This window comes from Artibeus jamaicensis, unplaced genomic scaffold (genome assembly GCF_021234435.1).
Source record: "Artibeus jamaicensis isolate MK-2021 breed Jamaican fruit bat unplaced genomic scaffold, CSHL_Jam_final scaffold_369, whole genome shotgun sequence".
Taxonomy (NCBI): domain Eukaryota; kingdom Metazoa; phylum Chordata; class Mammalia; order Chiroptera; family Phyllostomidae; genus Artibeus; species Artibeus jamaicensis.
Window position 1 is genome coordinate 1294201 of NW_026522042.1, and position 15903 is coordinate 1310103.

At 53.7% G+C, this 15903-nt stretch overlaps 1 protein-coding gene across 1 annotated transcript in view; it reads right to left on the bottom strand.

Moving 5' to 3' along the window:
• The window catches only part of IL31RA (interleukin 31 receptor A), a 34563-nt gene extending 19198 nt beyond the window's left edge, over positions 1–15365 (bottom strand). The window contains exons 1-4 of the mRNA XM_037145152.2: positions 15311–15365; positions 11492–11609; positions 8469–8638; positions 598–737 (exon numbers count right to left, since the gene is read on the bottom strand). Of these exons, the coding sequence (XP_037001047.2) occupies positions 598–737; positions 8469–8638; positions 11492–11609; positions 15311–15365 (483 nt within the window). The remainder of the gene's footprint in view (positions 1–597; positions 738–8468; positions 8639–11491; positions 11610–15310) is intronic.
• Positions 15366–15903: the final 538 nt, after the last annotated feature.

Consider the following 15903-nt stretch of genomic DNA (forward strand, 5'->3'; position numbering starts at 1 on the left):
TTGAACAACGGTGAAGGAGAGAGAGAGAGAGAGAGAGAGAGAGAGAGTGCAGAGGTTCCACTGATATAATGTCCAAACTACACTGTTCCTGGCTGCTGGCCTCGCGCAGTAGAAAGCAAAGGAGTATCAGTGATCACCATGGAGTCAGGGTGACTGCTCGCTCTCAGGGGAGCCGGTAATAACGAAGGGAGCTTACATCACTAAGCGGACAATAACCATTTGTTCAATGCAGTATTTATCTTTTGTTCACTTTTCGTAACGTGCATCATACATCATGATGTCATAAAAGGTTGGGAAAATAAAAAAGGAAAGAGCCAAGCCCTGGAATCACTGGCAGCCGAGACAGCTGGGCTGGAACCGGGTGGACGGCAAAGCTACGTTCCCACCCTTCGGTCCCACCCCACGCCGCGCTCCCAGAGTAGCAGCGAGGACAGTCGAACGCCCCCAGGCCACGCGGCCACAGGGGCGCGGGCCAGGAAGGCTCCCTCGTTCTCCATGTCTGTTTTCGGTGCGGAGAACGGAAAGCAGGCCAGCGGAAGCTGTGCACAGTCCCCTCCGCCCGGCCCTCTGGCAGGAACGTGTGGCAGGGGCGCTTACCCAGGGGTCACTGCCGTTGGCTCTGAATCGAAGCGTGTAATTGAGAGCCGATGAGACGGGCTTCGCCCACTGTACGCGAAGCATCCGCTTGACGCCCGGCACTGGCTTCACGCTGAAAATCACAGGCGGTTCGACTTTTACTGAAAGTAAAAACCATTGAGTTCTCGGATTAGCGATAAGATCAGCAGGTACCAAAAACATCCACCAAAAACTGAAACGAGAAACAAAAAACCTGGGAAAGAAATGGCGGTGCCCGTTGTGCGATGGGCTGTACCCAGATGTGTCGTGGGGGGGGGTGCTGATGAAGCGCTCCAAGCCCCACCCCCAAAACCCCGAATGTCCAGGGGGACATTTACTGCTTGGGTGGGGCATGTAGGGCAGGATGGAGGCCAGGAGAGGCCGCCGACCAGAAAATGGGTGTTTGCTCCCCTCCCCCGGCCCTGCCTCTCTCCTTGCCCCCCCCCCCCCGGCCCCTGCCCCAGAGGCCCCGGAAGAAAATGGCCCGTCCTGGCCTCTGAACACGGCAAATATTATCGCCCCAAACCTCTCCCTTTGAAAAGATGTATATTGCTTCTGGTTCTAGAAGTACCATATGCGCATTCAAAAGAATTTTACACATGGAAAAGGACAGAGAAAAACTTTAAATTACCCATAATGCCATCACCCAGACACCACCATTGCTGACAATGCTGGTGTATTTTCAGGCCTTTTTCTATGTGGCTATGTGCATGTTTTTCCAACAAAATGGATATTGTGCTAAATAACGCCTTCCTCTTTTTTTAAGAACATTGTGCAATTGGCATATAGCCTCCCTTGCATCGAGAATTCTCCAAAACGTGATTTTTTTCAAAGCGTCACAATGTCCCACCTTACAGATACATAGACCTGGCCCGACCTTGGCCTGTCGCTGTGGGTTCAGTCCCCGAGGTCTGGCTTTAAGGCCCTGAGAGCAGAAGCTGGTCTCGATCGCACCACTGGTGTGGAACGACTGAGGGAAGCGGCGTGCGCACAGCAGGGCTGCTTCCACGCCAGTGTGCTCTCTGATGAGGCTGCACTAATCGCGGCTCCCACTGACCGTGTGCGGGTTCCGGGGTGGCACACCCTCGCTGCCAGCACCCAGTGACAGACCCTGGCAGGCCCGGGAGGAACAGAAAATCACCAGGCGGGAAACTGCACGGTGGGAAACCGCCTGCCGGGGAAGCTGCCTGCCGACCCAGGACGAACGGATGCCCCGCCGAGACTGGGCTCTGGGGTCAGCTGATCCCGCACAGCAGGCTGCAGCTTTAACCCAAGGCTGACAGGATGTATCAAGCATGATGGTCAGCAGGAAGGGCACCCGGCCACCAGCTCTAGCCAATCAGACTCTGAGCCCCCAACTGGTTACCCCTGGTGGGTTTTTGTGCTTAAAAATGCTGTCCTAAGGACAACCGAGCGAGTCCCACCCTCCCTTGGTTGGCTCCGCTTCCCCCTTCTCCTTGCTAATAAACCTGCTCTTCCGCTCACTGCGCCCGCCAGTTTCTGCAACGACTCCGACTGGACGCTGAGTAGTTGTCAGCGCTCTCACCTTGGCCATCCCCAGAGACTCCGGGAAAGCGACATCCCTGCTTACACCCAGGTAAATAAAAGCCTTGGGAATTAGAATACTCTCTGTGGCCCCTCAAATACCAGCGTGCGCTTGCCGTGCCTGGTCCGGGGGGGGGGGCCTGCCAGCGCGGCCACAAACCGTGGGTGCGCCAAGTGACTTCTGCAAGGTCGTCGGCTTCTGCAGAGCACTTTGTGGGCGTTTTTTGAGGAGCACCCCTTTGCCAACTCCCTCAGTCGCCCGCCATTTGTTATATTCATTTTAAGAAGTTAACATTGAAATCTGAAGGTTAAATGACTTTCTCACAAGAAGCTCAGCAGAGAGTCCTTCGCACCCACTCCGCAATCCTTGCTCCCACCCGTGGTCTTGGACGGCCTCCCGCACAGTGAACACAAACCCCTGCTGTGGGGGCAGTGAGTCCTGCAGCTGTATCCCAAGGAGATACATTCTTAACTGTTACCCTGATGAAAAGGGGCCCTCGGAACTGCTCGCTGGGAGCCGATGGATATTGAGTAAGGACGGCCAAATGACGGCCTGGGGAAGTCCGGGTGTGCGTTCCCCCACGGAAGCAAAAACCAAAACCAAGCCCAGAAGCTGCTCCAACTCCTCTGGCTGGAGCTCTGGAAACCAGTCAAAGGTCTGCGGCGCCCGAAGGGGTATCCAGTTTAGGAAAAGTCCCCCTCAAACTGGCAGGAAAGGCCTTGCCTTGTCCTATCCCCTCCCCAGCATGTCAGACACCCAGTTCCGGCTGCCCTAACTCCAGCCAGAGAGGGCAGGGCGGACCGCATGGACGTCTGAGCACCCCTGGGTGACGGCAGAAAGGCCGGTCTCTGTCTGGTCTGGCCCCGTCTTGGGCGGGAAAGGCAGCAGCAAAGCCACAGGGAGCAGGGAGCCAGCAGACGCTCACGAGTCTCGGGCAGGAGGCCGTGGAAGGAGAAGTGGGTCATCCAAAGTCCGAGGAGATTGAGACAGAAGCTTAGGAACTGAGAAAGCAACGTGCAAGATGCACACTCAGAAAAGACCGGAGAAGTTCGTCTTTCCCCCGAGACCGAGCCACAGGCTCGGAGCAAGCCCGGCTGATCTGCTGAGGCCCGGAGACGGGACGTGTTTTCCAAGGCCCGGTTTCCACCAGCAATCACGGCAGGCAGGGGACCAGGAGAACATGGCCCGTTCGAAGAAAGAAAACGCGGTGACAGAAACTGTCCTTGATGACACCCAGACCCCAGGCTTCCGAGACAAAAACTTGAAAACAAATGTCTTAAATAAGCTCAAAGAGCTAAAGGAAGACATGGGCAAAGAACTAAAGAAAATCAGGAAAACGATATATAATCAAAATGAGACTATCATCGATAAACAGAGAGGAATTATAAAAAGGAACCAAACATTCTGAAGCTGAAAATTATAATAAATGAAATTAAAAATTCACTAAGGAGAATAAACAACCGATTTGAGCAGGAAGGAGAAGCAAAATGTGAAGGTAGGACAACTAAACATATTGAGTCTACAATGGAATTCTATGCAGCAGAGAGAAAGGAGCTCCTACCCTTTGCCACAACATGGATGGAACTGGAGAGCATTATGCTGAGTGAAATAAGCCAGGCAGTGAAAGACAAATACCATATGATCTCACCTTTAACAGGAAGCTAAACAACAAAACAGACAAGCAAGCAAAATAAAAACAAATACACTGAAATAGAGAACAGGGGGACAGTGACCAGAGGGGAGAGGGGAGGGAATTTAAGGGGAAAAATTGGAGGGATTTAGAGGAACAAGTATGAAGGACCCAGACACAATAACTTAGGGGGGTGGAAATGGGAGGTGGGGTGCATGGGGGAGGGGTGGGCTGGGATGGGAGAAATAAACAAAAAACTGTACTCGAAAAATAACTAAATAAAAATTTAAAAAAATATTGAGTCTGAGGAGCAGAAAGAAAAAACTAAACTGAACCTGAAGTACCTGGAGGATACAGAATTTCGTCTTTCATGTAACTGAACTTGCACCTTCAGCCTTCACCTCCTCCGCCCCTCCCTGCCGCCCTGCCTGCTCCTAAGGAGCCACAACTTCTCTGTGCAAGACGGGTCCTAAGTGCTTATGGTTCTGTGTCACTGAGCACAGAGCCCCCGAATCCTTCGTCGCTGCCGTGGATGGCAGGCTTTCTTCTCCGAGAAGGCTTGACAGTCTTGCGCCGTGTGTGCCACAGCTCCCTTATTATCTCACCTGTTGGCGGGCAAGCAGGTTGACGCCCAATCCCTGCTACTGTGAATAGCGCGCACGAGTGCAGGTGTCCTTTTGAGACCCCGAGTCTGCTTCCCCCGGGAGGGGCTCGCTGGACCCTAGGACAGTGCCATTTTTAGTTTTTGAGGAAACTCCGTACTGGTTTCCATCACGGCTGCGGCCATCTGCATCCCCAGAACATGGCACTGGAGTCCCTGGTCTTCGTGCCTTCGGTGACACCTACCTCCTTTATTTTTCTCACGGCTGCCCCAGCAGGTGTGATACCTCACCGCAGTTTTGATGTGCAGTTTGCTGGCGATGGGTGATTTCAAGCCCCTTTTCACATACGAGGGGGGACCCCAAAAACCTGAATTCATCTATAAAGACAGTGTATTTTTACATGTTTTAACTTCACGTGTTTAGACTTCAGTGACATTCAAAGTAGTCCCCCTTTGATGCAATATGCCTATGGAGACTTGTTTTCACTGCTCAAACAGTTTTTGAACTCATCGATTTCACTGATTCTTCCGTTTTTGTTTTTGTTTCTTTGCTTTGCTTTTTCTACATCGGCATTATGTCTCCCTTTGAGGACTTTTTCCAACAGGGGAACAAAAAAAGTTGCTCGGGGCAAGATGGGGTGAATAGGGAGGGCTGGTCAAAAACCGGGGAACACCCAGCACAGCATGGGCAGGTGCACTCGTAAATCACCCATCTTGAAACGGGCAAACACACTTTAAGAGTCTTCAAAAAACAAATTCGCTCAAGCAGAACACAGCCTCTCACAACAACACCAGCTGGCGCACTGGTACCTATGGGTTCCTAGAACACTCACCGAGTGGGGAAAGCCTGGAGCCTGCCCTCCAGAAGATAATTCCAGGGTTTGGGGGGGGGGGGGCTCTTCACACCTGTTGGCCATTTGTATGTCTTCTTTGGAGAAGTTCTTTTCAGGTCCTTTGCCTATTTTTATTGGCGTTAATTGCTTTTTTGCTAGTACATTGTGAGAGTTCCTTATATATATTAGACATTTTCTCCCATTCTGAAGGTTAGCTGGTCATTTGTTGATTATTTCCTTCATTGTACAGAAGTTTTAAAGTTTGCTGTGGTCCCACGTGTCTCTTTTTTTGTTCTTGTCGCCTGTGCATTTGGTGTCTTATTCCACAAATTGTTGCTAACGTTAATGTCTAGGAGCTTCTCCCCTACGTTGCCTTCCAGGAATTTCATGGTTTCGGATCTTATGTTTATGTCTTTAATCTATACTGAGCTGACTTTTCATGTGGTGTAAGATGGGGGCCAGCGCCATTCTCTGGCACGTGACTGCCCAGCTTTCCTGACACTATTGATTGAAGGGACTGTCCTTCCCGTTTTGTGTTTTTGGTGCCCTGTGAAGGTCAGCTGACCATGCCTGGGCTGACCTCTGGGCTCTCTATTCTGTGCTAAGTGTCTGGCTTTCTGCCAATACCACACTGTTTTGACTGCTACAGCTTTGTGGTATATTCTGAAATCAAGTAGTGTGGTATCTCCAGATTTCTTCTTGTTCAGAATTGTTTTGGCTATTCAAGGCCTTTTGTGGTTTCATGTAAATTTCTGGATTTTTTTCTATTTCTGTAGAAAATGTTACTGGCATTTTGATAGGCATTGCATTTAATCTGTATTAAAATATTACTTCCAACAATATCAGTCCTTTCGATCCACAAACACAGGACCTATTTCTATTCGCTGTGTCTTCCTCAGGTGCTGGCGTTGCTGTCGTCCAGCTGTGCAGACCTCTCTCCTCCTGGGTGAGGTTTGTTGCTCAGGGTTTCATTCTTGTTGATGTTATTTGGTGTCTCGCTTTCATTTTCTCCATTTCTTTTCCAGATGGATATAAGTAAACAGACTAAAAAAACTAAATTTCTTCAGAGATTAATTTTATAAATCTGCGTGTTACTAATTTAGAGGAAAATTTCTCCTTACTCTAAATTGTAATCAGTGGCAATCAGAACATTTACATATCTACTCAATTTAGTGGAAAGAAGAAGAGAAAGTTTGGGGGTTTCCTCTGATGACTGAGTTCATTTTTTAATACTTTTAATTGCTAAAGTGACCCGTGTTCAGTTTAATGCAGTACAGATAATAAATAATATTGAGAGTTTACTTAAGACGTGAACACTCCTGTCCCTTCCAGGCCCACCCTCACGAGGCGCTGTCCGCAGTGGGAGGTCAGCCCGCCAAAGGCAGGTCCGCAAAACCAGCTTTAAAAAGAAACCCAAGTCGAAACGTCTCTCAAAAAGAACGTCTCGGGGGCGGATGACGACACCGGTGAAGTCTGTCTACCAGAGGCCACCAGAGTCAACACTGGTTCCCCCGAATCTCTCAAACAACCGAAGAGCAGGAAACACGCCCCGGCTCCTTTGGTGAGGCCACTGTCACCTGACTCCAAAAACAGATGCAGACGCCACAAGAAAACAGCAGACTGATCGTCCTCATGAGCACACAAGACAAAGCCCTCGACAAACAGCATCCAAATTCACCAACACATAAAGTGGATTACACACCACAACCCGGCGAAATGCACCCCAGGAATACAAGATTTGTTTAACTTAGGAAAATATCAATTTTCCTATCTATACATATGTATAGTCAACAGAACACACCGTTTTAACAGAATGAAGGACAAAACCACATGGTGACCACACTCGACAAACCACCAGCCCAGAAAGGGCGTCTGTCCACAACACCCCCCCCCCAGCAAGGGTCACACTTTAATGGGGACGCCCTCCTGAGGGCAGGACGAGAATGCCTCCCTTCCCACTTCCGCTCAACAGCAGCTGGTGGTTCTGAACAGGGCGACTGGGCAAGAAAGACAAAGAAGGCGCCCAGGCTGGAAAGGACAAAGGGAAGCCGTATTTTCAAACGACACCCTCGTGCACAGAGAAAAATCCTGAGCAATAGACACACACACACAGACCCAGTACCCAGGTCCAACACGGTCACAGGTTACAAGATCAATATACAAAATTGATTTTACTCTACTGAACAATCTGAAAGGGAAATTAAGAAATCAATTCCATTTACAATAGGATCAAAACTCATAGAATACTTGAGAATAAATTTAACCAAAGAAGTGCAAGACTTGCACACTGAAAACTATAAAACATAATTGAGAGAGATTAGAAAAGGCCTAAATAAGTGCATAGATACTCCATGTTCATGGACTGGAAGATTTTCCGTCATCTATAATAGCCACAGTTACCAAAATCCCAGCAGCCTTCCCGGCAGTAACTGACGTGCTGACCCTAAAATTCATGTGGAAATTCAAGGGACCCAGCCATTGAATCATCTTGAAAAACAATGAAAATGGAGGACTCACCCTCCCAGTTTCAAAACTCACTATAAAGCCAGAGTGATCATGGCAGCGTGACACTGGCATAAAGGTCAAAGGCATATGTGCCAAAGGACTGAGAGCCCACAGGGAAACCTTACATTCCTGGTGGGTCGATACTGACTGGGGGACCAAGCCCATTTGATGGGGCAAGAATCACCTTTTCTACGCGGGTCGCTGAGACAACCGCGGAGCCCCCAGCAAAACAGCGCAGTCTGACGCCTGCCTCACAGCACGTGCAGAATGCGCCCGGAATGGACCAAGAACCAGACGCAAGAGCCAAGACTACAAAACACTCAGAAGAAAATACAGCAGTAAATCTTGGTGACACCTGGTTAGGCTTCTTTGAGTACAATTTATGGTACAAACTGCAAGAAGAAATCAGGGACCAGAAAAATGTCTTTCCTCATTCTTTGTTTTTAATTTGGCCAATTTCTCCCTCCCTTCCTTCCTTCCTTCCTTCCTTCCTTCCTTCCTTCCTTCCTTCCTTCCTTCCTTCCTTCCTCCCTCCCTCCCTCCCTCCCTCCCTCCTTTTTCCCCTCCCTCCCCCTCTCCTTTCCTTCTCTGATAAGAAGACAAATTTTCATTTATACATAACACACAGCCACCATATCCTTGGCCTTTGAGTCTGCTTTTGAATCCACAGATATGTCTTTGAAGGGGGTAGCAGCCCTTTTTAAGGAAAAAGTACACAAGCCACCGAATAACACTTACTTATGGTATCCAAGTCCCAAACGGTGACATCGGACTCGGCCATCCCATCTGCGTTCCGAGCTTGCACTTGAATCTGGTAAATATCTGGGTACGTGATTAGACGAACAAACGAGCAGGAAGCGCGCCCCTCACTTGTGGAATTACAGGTGTCGCTGTCCTCGCCAAAGGTGCTTCCGAGGGAAAAAGGATCGGACACGGGTTGAGTACAGCAGCTTCAGACACATGTAACATGTTCCCCATGCATGTGTGCGTGTCGGTCCGCGCTGCTCTGGGGAGCTGGACAGACTGGAATTCGCTACCCCTCCCTCCAAAATCCACCCTCGCCTCCTGGGAGAGGCCAAAGTCCCCTGTGTCCTGCCTGCCTGGGACGCCATAGACCGTGGGGGCCTCCTCGGGCCCCAGCAAGTCCATCAAAAGCGACACTGTCGTGCATTTCCTATTGGTAACGAATAACGAGTAGGCCCCAGACTCTAGCCTTGGAACTTATTTTTAATAGAAAGAAATCGAAGAGGATTTGTTAAATACATTATGGGAGATAATAAACAGAATTTAAAGCAGCAGTTCTTAATCGTGTATATCTACAGGTACGGAAAGGTGCCCGCACTCTGTCTAGTGTCGGTGGGAAAGAGCAAGACGTACGTTATGTCCAGAATCATCACATTTCCGTAAAACTGTTCTTAAAGGCGCCCGCAAAGGTCTCGTCAAAATGCTGAAGTTGTCATCTTTGGGACGGGGTCTGGGCGCTATTTTACATCCTTTCTATTGTTCAGGTTGAATTTTGTACCACTGGTATATACTGTTTTCAGAAAACCCATTAAAATTCACGGCAGAAAGTGTAGTAAATTGACAAATAACCCAGTAAAATGACCACGCGGGTCCTGTAAACCCATCAGGTTGTAACTCAGCGCACACCAGCACGTGCCCTGCCAGGACCTGGAGGGCGTGACTGCAGTCACAAGCCTGGGGAGTGCACAGGACAGGGAGGTGGCCGGGGACGGAGAGGGGCCGTGTCACAGGGGCCACATTTGCCAGGCGGGGCCTGGGAGTGGAGCGAGGACGCAGGGAAAGATGGAGTCTGGAAGTAGAAAGAGCCGCAAGGGTTGTGCTTGCTTCTAGGCAGCACGGACATGCCTCCAGGACCACGCTGGGCCACGGGGACAGGCCCAGGCTCTGGGAGGGGACCAGCAGGAGTCCTGGCTCCACCCCATTAACCCTCGCCTTGGCCCGCCTCTCGCTGGGTCTGCAGTCTGCGCCTCAATTTCTCATCTCTGTAACAAGATGAGTGATACGCCTGTGACCCAAGGCGATCGTGAGGACGAGGGGCAGTCACACACAGGTCCACAGGTGACACCTCGTTCCCCGTTATGGCTGCCTGCGCCACGACCACCCTGAGAACTTGCGCACTCGCTCCTTGGAGGAGCGACCTCTCTCCGATGCTGCGTCTCCATGGCTCCTCAGTCTAGTGCGGAGCCCCGCCTCCAGGAAGGCCCCCAGCCACCCCTCTTCCCCGAGGAAAAATCAATCTCTGCTGTTCCTGCCATCAGAGGCCTTCTGTTCATGCCACCGCCCCCATCGCCCGCTCCCAGAGCCCACGGCAAGGAAACCGGCCCTTCTGCCCCAGAGAGAGATTCTTGGTGATCACCGCACAAGAACACAAGCTGGTGTGGGCGTCCCGGTAGCCTCACGGCCTGGAGCCATCGAGGAGCTGGACACTGGCCTGAGGACACCCAGGGGCTCCTGACTCCACACAGCAGCTGAAGACAATAACGCCACCCGCAGGAAGCCAAGAGGAAGCCAAGTGGAAGGAGAGGGCAGGAGTGGGTAAAATAGCAAAACACGAGTGAACCTAGAGAGGTTTCCAGACTCACGTTCTCTCAGCACATGTGGGCGGGCGGGGGGTGGGCACGGGGGGGAGCAGGGGGAGCATGGCCCGTGGGTCTTCCTCATTCTTATTTTCAACAGGGGGACCAGCAAGCATTCCAGCAGGGCCCGCAGGCAGAGACAGGTGGCACACGGTTAAATGGTTGGGAAAAAATAGGAAGAAGACTATTTTGTGAAAATTTGCGTGAAACTCAAATTCCAGGGTCTGTAAAGGACGTTTTGGTAGAAGCAGGCCCTCGGGCTCACGCCTGGTTGGCGGCGCACTCCTGCTACAGTGGCGCATTTGGTGCCGGTGTGATGGCCCACCTCCATCAAAGTCTAAAGGGCTCACTCTCTGGCCCTCGTGGGAAAGTTCTGGTGGTCCCTGTCCTGACCCGTGTCTCGGTCCCACCCCTGATGCAGCAGGACTGCAGAGTGCTCTCCCTTCTCCTCCTTCTGAGAGACTCAAGCGGACGTCCCCCGCCACTCCAGTCACCGGTCCCAAGGAAAAAACAAAACGGAAGTAGACACGTGGTCCTTTATCTAAAGACACAGAGGAACAAAACCGGAGGTAGAGACACTCTTTCTGAAATGGAACATATGGCAAGATCGCATCCCAGTGCCCAGCAAGGACCTCTGGGCCATGATGGATGCCGCATGTCTCAGGGGCTGTTTTCAAAACTTAAAAAACCCCTCTTCACACTCACTGAAACACCTAGCTTTTAGCCAGAAGTATGATAAAAAATTGTAATTTGTTATTCCAATAGAATTTGAATAAAAAGGGAGGCTTCCAGTACTGTCCTGGTGTTTTCCTGAGGGACAGAGGCCACGTGGCAAACTGGTGGCAGGCAAGGTACCCTCCCGCTTTGCCTGGACCCACGAGGAGTGAACAGTTTTATCACACATTCTGGAAAGAGGGAGAACGCTGGTGAACACCGTAAATAAACAGATTTGTCCACCGTGTGCACGTGGGGATTGCCCTCAGCCCGGCCAGGCGCCGCCCCCTGCCGTCCCCTGCCACCCCTGTCATTTCTGACCCTGTCTGTCAACAGGGCTGCTGCTGAGAGGCCGCCGGCCACTGGACGCCACAGTGGCGGCCCAGAAGCTGTACCTGGAAACACATTTCCTTCCCCCACCGACACCGCACAGGCTCCGGTACTTACTGAGTTCTCTTCACCTGGTACCACGTGTGGTTGGCGCCTTTCTCCGGACTCCAGGTACAGGTAAAATTTCTCTTATAGTGGTAGATGCAGGAGATGTTCTCGGGCTTAGCTGGCAGAGCTAAACACACACACACAGCGACTTCAGGGCACGATGAACTTCGGGAGCATGGAGATTTTCATGAGAACAGGCCGATCGATGCTGGGTTTGCTGGCTCGTGGCCAAGTACAGCAGTTTCTCCCAGTCAGGACCACGGCTCTAACCCCAGCACTTCCGTCATTCCCTTTGAACACCCAAATTCCCACTTTTTAAAAAATACTTTTACCTTCTTACCCGCCTGCAACATTTGAGAGTCAAAAATTATATTGAAACACCAGGCAAAGCAAAGCAGCAAACGATGGAACCACTCTGGGTAACTGGGCAGTGGGTGAGGAGGAAGAAGAGGGGAATGAGTGTCGAACTGCATCGCACTTCAGCCGTGTGCGGCAGCAGGTTCCCCGGAGACCCTGTGACCGGGGACGTCTCTGAGACACCTGCTGCGGCGCCGTCCTGTCTGATCCATCTCCCTCTTTGCAGCCCCCCACCCCCACCCGGGAGCATGCACCCCTCCCCTGGGAGAGCAGAAGCCACCCTCAGAACAGGGATCTGGACCCTGCAGATGCCCAGAGGCAGAGATCCCGGGCGTGCGAACCTGAACGAGAAGACACTTTCATCTTCACATTTCGCTAACCTATCGCCGACAAGCGCAGTGTCCTTCCCTCAGTCCTTGTGACTCTGCCACCATGTAGAACGGTTATTGTCCTGTCACATGGCACTTGCGGTGGACACCGCGAACTATCAGACACTCCTGTCCCTGTCCCTAAACTACCGCGATGATCAGGTCGTCTACGCTACTGAGTTGACGAGGAGGCGCATCCATTAGTACCAGGTCTCAGGTCGTTTCCTTACACGTTTTGATCATTTCTCTGCACCCTACGTCCAAGGGGTCACCGACCACACGCTCACGGGAACACAGGTAAGAGCTGAGGGCGATCTCAGACTGAGGACAATGTGTGGCTCCGAGGCTCAAACTCGCTTCTTCCTGAGCCCTTGGTAAGGCCGTGGCCTTTAGACGCAGGTGTTTTTAAGAGAAGGCGGCAACGTTTAGCAGCAAAGCGGAGCTCAGTGTTTCCAGTGTTCCTCGGTGCCCCTACCAGAGTAGAAGTGGGGAAAAGCCCCATTTCTAGCACGGTGAGTCCTGGGGCAGGGCGCAGGCAAGGATGCGGGGCGCAGCGAGGGGCTCGGACATGCGTGTTCTTGGACAAGCACGCAGGTGGGACCATGAGCCACGGTCCCCTGGGCTGATGGCCTGCTTCTCTGGGCACAGCCTGGGGCCTCACAGGCCAACCTAGAGTCTCGAAGCCTCGGGTAGCACTCAGCACCGCCTCCAGGCTGACACCAAGGCCTCCGCTGCCCAAGCCCGTGGGGCGGGGAGACGGCTGGGTCAGCTCTGCAGGTGAGCAGCCCCTCCAGGTGCGGGTGGTGGCTGCAGGGCCCTCCTGTGTCAGGGACAGGGAGGGGAGCATGGGTACGGCTGGTCCGGGCCTGGGCTCCTGCACAGAGGGACTTCAGGCCGGGGAGTTTGGGAGTCAGACGACACACCAACGCCCGAGCGGAGCCGCTGTCCCTCGGGGGACGGCAGGGGGCAGCAGAAGGTCCAGAGAAGGACAGGAGCAACACAGGACCCCCTCACATAGATTCAGGAGCCCCTGCCAATTCGGGGAAGTCACACAGACCCGCCCCGCACCGAGACACCACCTTGGGTGGCAGCAGGGGGAGAGCGGGCCTTTGTCCCACAGAGGCTGAACTGGGGGAGACCCGGTGAACAAGACGAACTGAGACAACATTAAGGAAGGTAAGTGCCAGCCGCCCCTCCCCTCCTCAGCCCTGCCTGGCCTCCCTGGGGAGGGGCCGTCTGAAATTCCTTAGCTAGATCCCAGAGAAGGAGGACGTTCTGTTTTCTCTGCACAGCTGACTCGGGCCCCTTACATCTCAGCTCTGCCCACGGCCGGGCCCTTCACCGGGAAGGTGGAAGTGCAGCACCCAGAACCGTGGCTGGTTGTCTGGTTTAGGTGCGGGGTCTTGGGTTTGTGTGCACATTCGTACACTTGGTCGGTGAGGTGGGCACTGTGTGCGTGGGTGAGGGAGTCCCCGGGGATGACAGAGAAGGGCAAGGGACAGCCAGGCGCGGGCACCGCGGCTTTGGAAGTCGGTCGAAGTGGCCGGACTGGACGAGGGGGAGTAGGAGCCCCTGTGCTGTCCGCACAGTCTTCCTACGAGTCCCGACTCGGCCGAAAGCAGATAGAAAGGGGACAACCGGAGGCTGGATTCCCACCCACACGCCTCCTCCCTACCCCCCCTTCAAAAACTCCCGTCACCACACTCCAATGCTTCCAGAACAGCTGTTCCCGTGTGTAGAAAGAAGAGGGAATGTTCGTGAGCTTTTCTCGATGAAAGGCTGGGGGACATTCTCACTTGCCAGAGAGCCCCCCCCAGGCACGAGCAAAGCTTTCCAGATTAAAAAGGGGTCCGCGCTCCATCCCCCTTCTTCCCTGGGCTCACGTCACTCTGGTGCCGCTGCGCAGTTAGTGTTTTAAAAAGTGTCTTGAAATCGAAGAACAAGTGTGAGCAGAGGCCAGGGAAGAATGTTCTAGAAGGAAAGCCAGGTGCACACTGGCGCCAGTTGCACACTGGCGCCAGTTGCGCAGGGGGCGGTGAGGAGACAGGAGTCAGCAGAGGACGGTTAAGGGAAAGGGCAGGTGACAGGAGCCGCGAGGCCGAGACCGGAACGTTACAGGGGGGCACCCGGGCGACTGCGGGTGCCGAGCCGGCCAGGAGGGGCTCCGCCAGGCGGAGGCTGCTGGGCCCGGGCGGAGCCCCAGGTGGAGGAGGGGTCGGCCCGGATGGAGGCCTGGAAAGCGTTCTCGTCACCTCGGGGTCCTGGATGCCCCCTGGTGACCGCTGGTTTCTACACACTGTGCAGACTACACACCTGCAAATCTGCGCCTTGAAGCCCCGACCCCAGGGCTGCAGGCGGACACTGAGCCCGCGGGGGGAGTCGGTTAAAAGGAGGCCATCGGGCTGGCGGCCTCCTAGGGAGCGGGGACTGGGACACAGGGAGGGATGACCCTGTAAAGAAACGGCGGACAGAGGTCACCGGTGAGCGGGGCAGAGAGATGGCAGAGGGAGCCGCCCCGCAGGCGCCCTGACCTTGGACTGGCAGCCTCCACAGCCATGAGGACGGGACTCGCGCTGCTGACCCCCAGGCCCGGGGCATCCACATCGGCAGCCCCAGCAGGCTCTGCGCCGCCCTCTCTGCCCTCCCGGCGCCCCAGCCCGCCTTCCCCTCGGGTCTGGAAGACACGTTTTAACATCAGACGGGATGAGATGGACCACGGCGGCAGTATGGCGGGGGGGGGGGATCATCGTTTTCCTTTACATTCTTGGAATGAATGCAAATACCGGGAGTTCACATATTTTTGTTTCTTTGTGTGTTCGATGTGAAATCATGACACTTAGCACAGACACTATTGAAACAATCCCTTATTTTTCTCTAAAGAGTGGACCTTTGCGGGGGGGGGGGCGGATGTCGGCCGGGCCACCCTGCCGAACCCGCACCTGCACAAACATCACTCACCTGGCACACACCCCACACAAAGTCACAAGATGCGCCCACCGCCCACTGCCTGTGCTCCCGGTCCAGGCACCCCTCTGCTCTCAAGTGAACGGTTCTTGTCCAAAGAAGAAAAGTAAGTTCCACAGGCCAGCAGGGGCCGACCTACCTGCCCGGGTGGGTCTGCAGAGAAGGGGCAGCAGCCACAGTGCCCAGGCCCACATGGTCCCCGAGGTCGCTGGCAGGCTGGGGCAGGAGCTGAAAAGGCCAGGTGTCAACAGTTAGCTTGCTCCTCCCTCTTTTCAGGGGTGCACAGGTTCTGAGGGTTTTGAGGGTGAGTCCTCCGTTTTTTAATCTCACTTTATTTTCTATGTTTGGCTGCTGTCTCGTAGACTTGTTCTAATCGCCCACCAGCCCCGGCCCACACTCCACTCTGTCCCCACTGTCCACTGCGCAGAACGGCAGGTGCACCGGCTGCCTGGAACCTGCTCCGGAGAGAAGGTGCTGGGGGTTCCGGCGCTGCGCCCACCCTCGGGCACTGCCCGGGCCCCGCACCCAGCCCCACGCCCCCCTCCCTTCCTGAAAGCACCGTGGTATTTCACGTCTCCGAGTTCTGTGCAGGTGCTTCCCCCTGTCTGGAACGCCCTCTCCCCCATCCCGGCGAATTAAACCCCCTCCGGAGCCATCCCATGGCTAGCCTGCACCGACCACGCTCCCGGGCTCCCACGAGGAGCTGGCCAGCCCGCCCTGCACCCCTCCTCA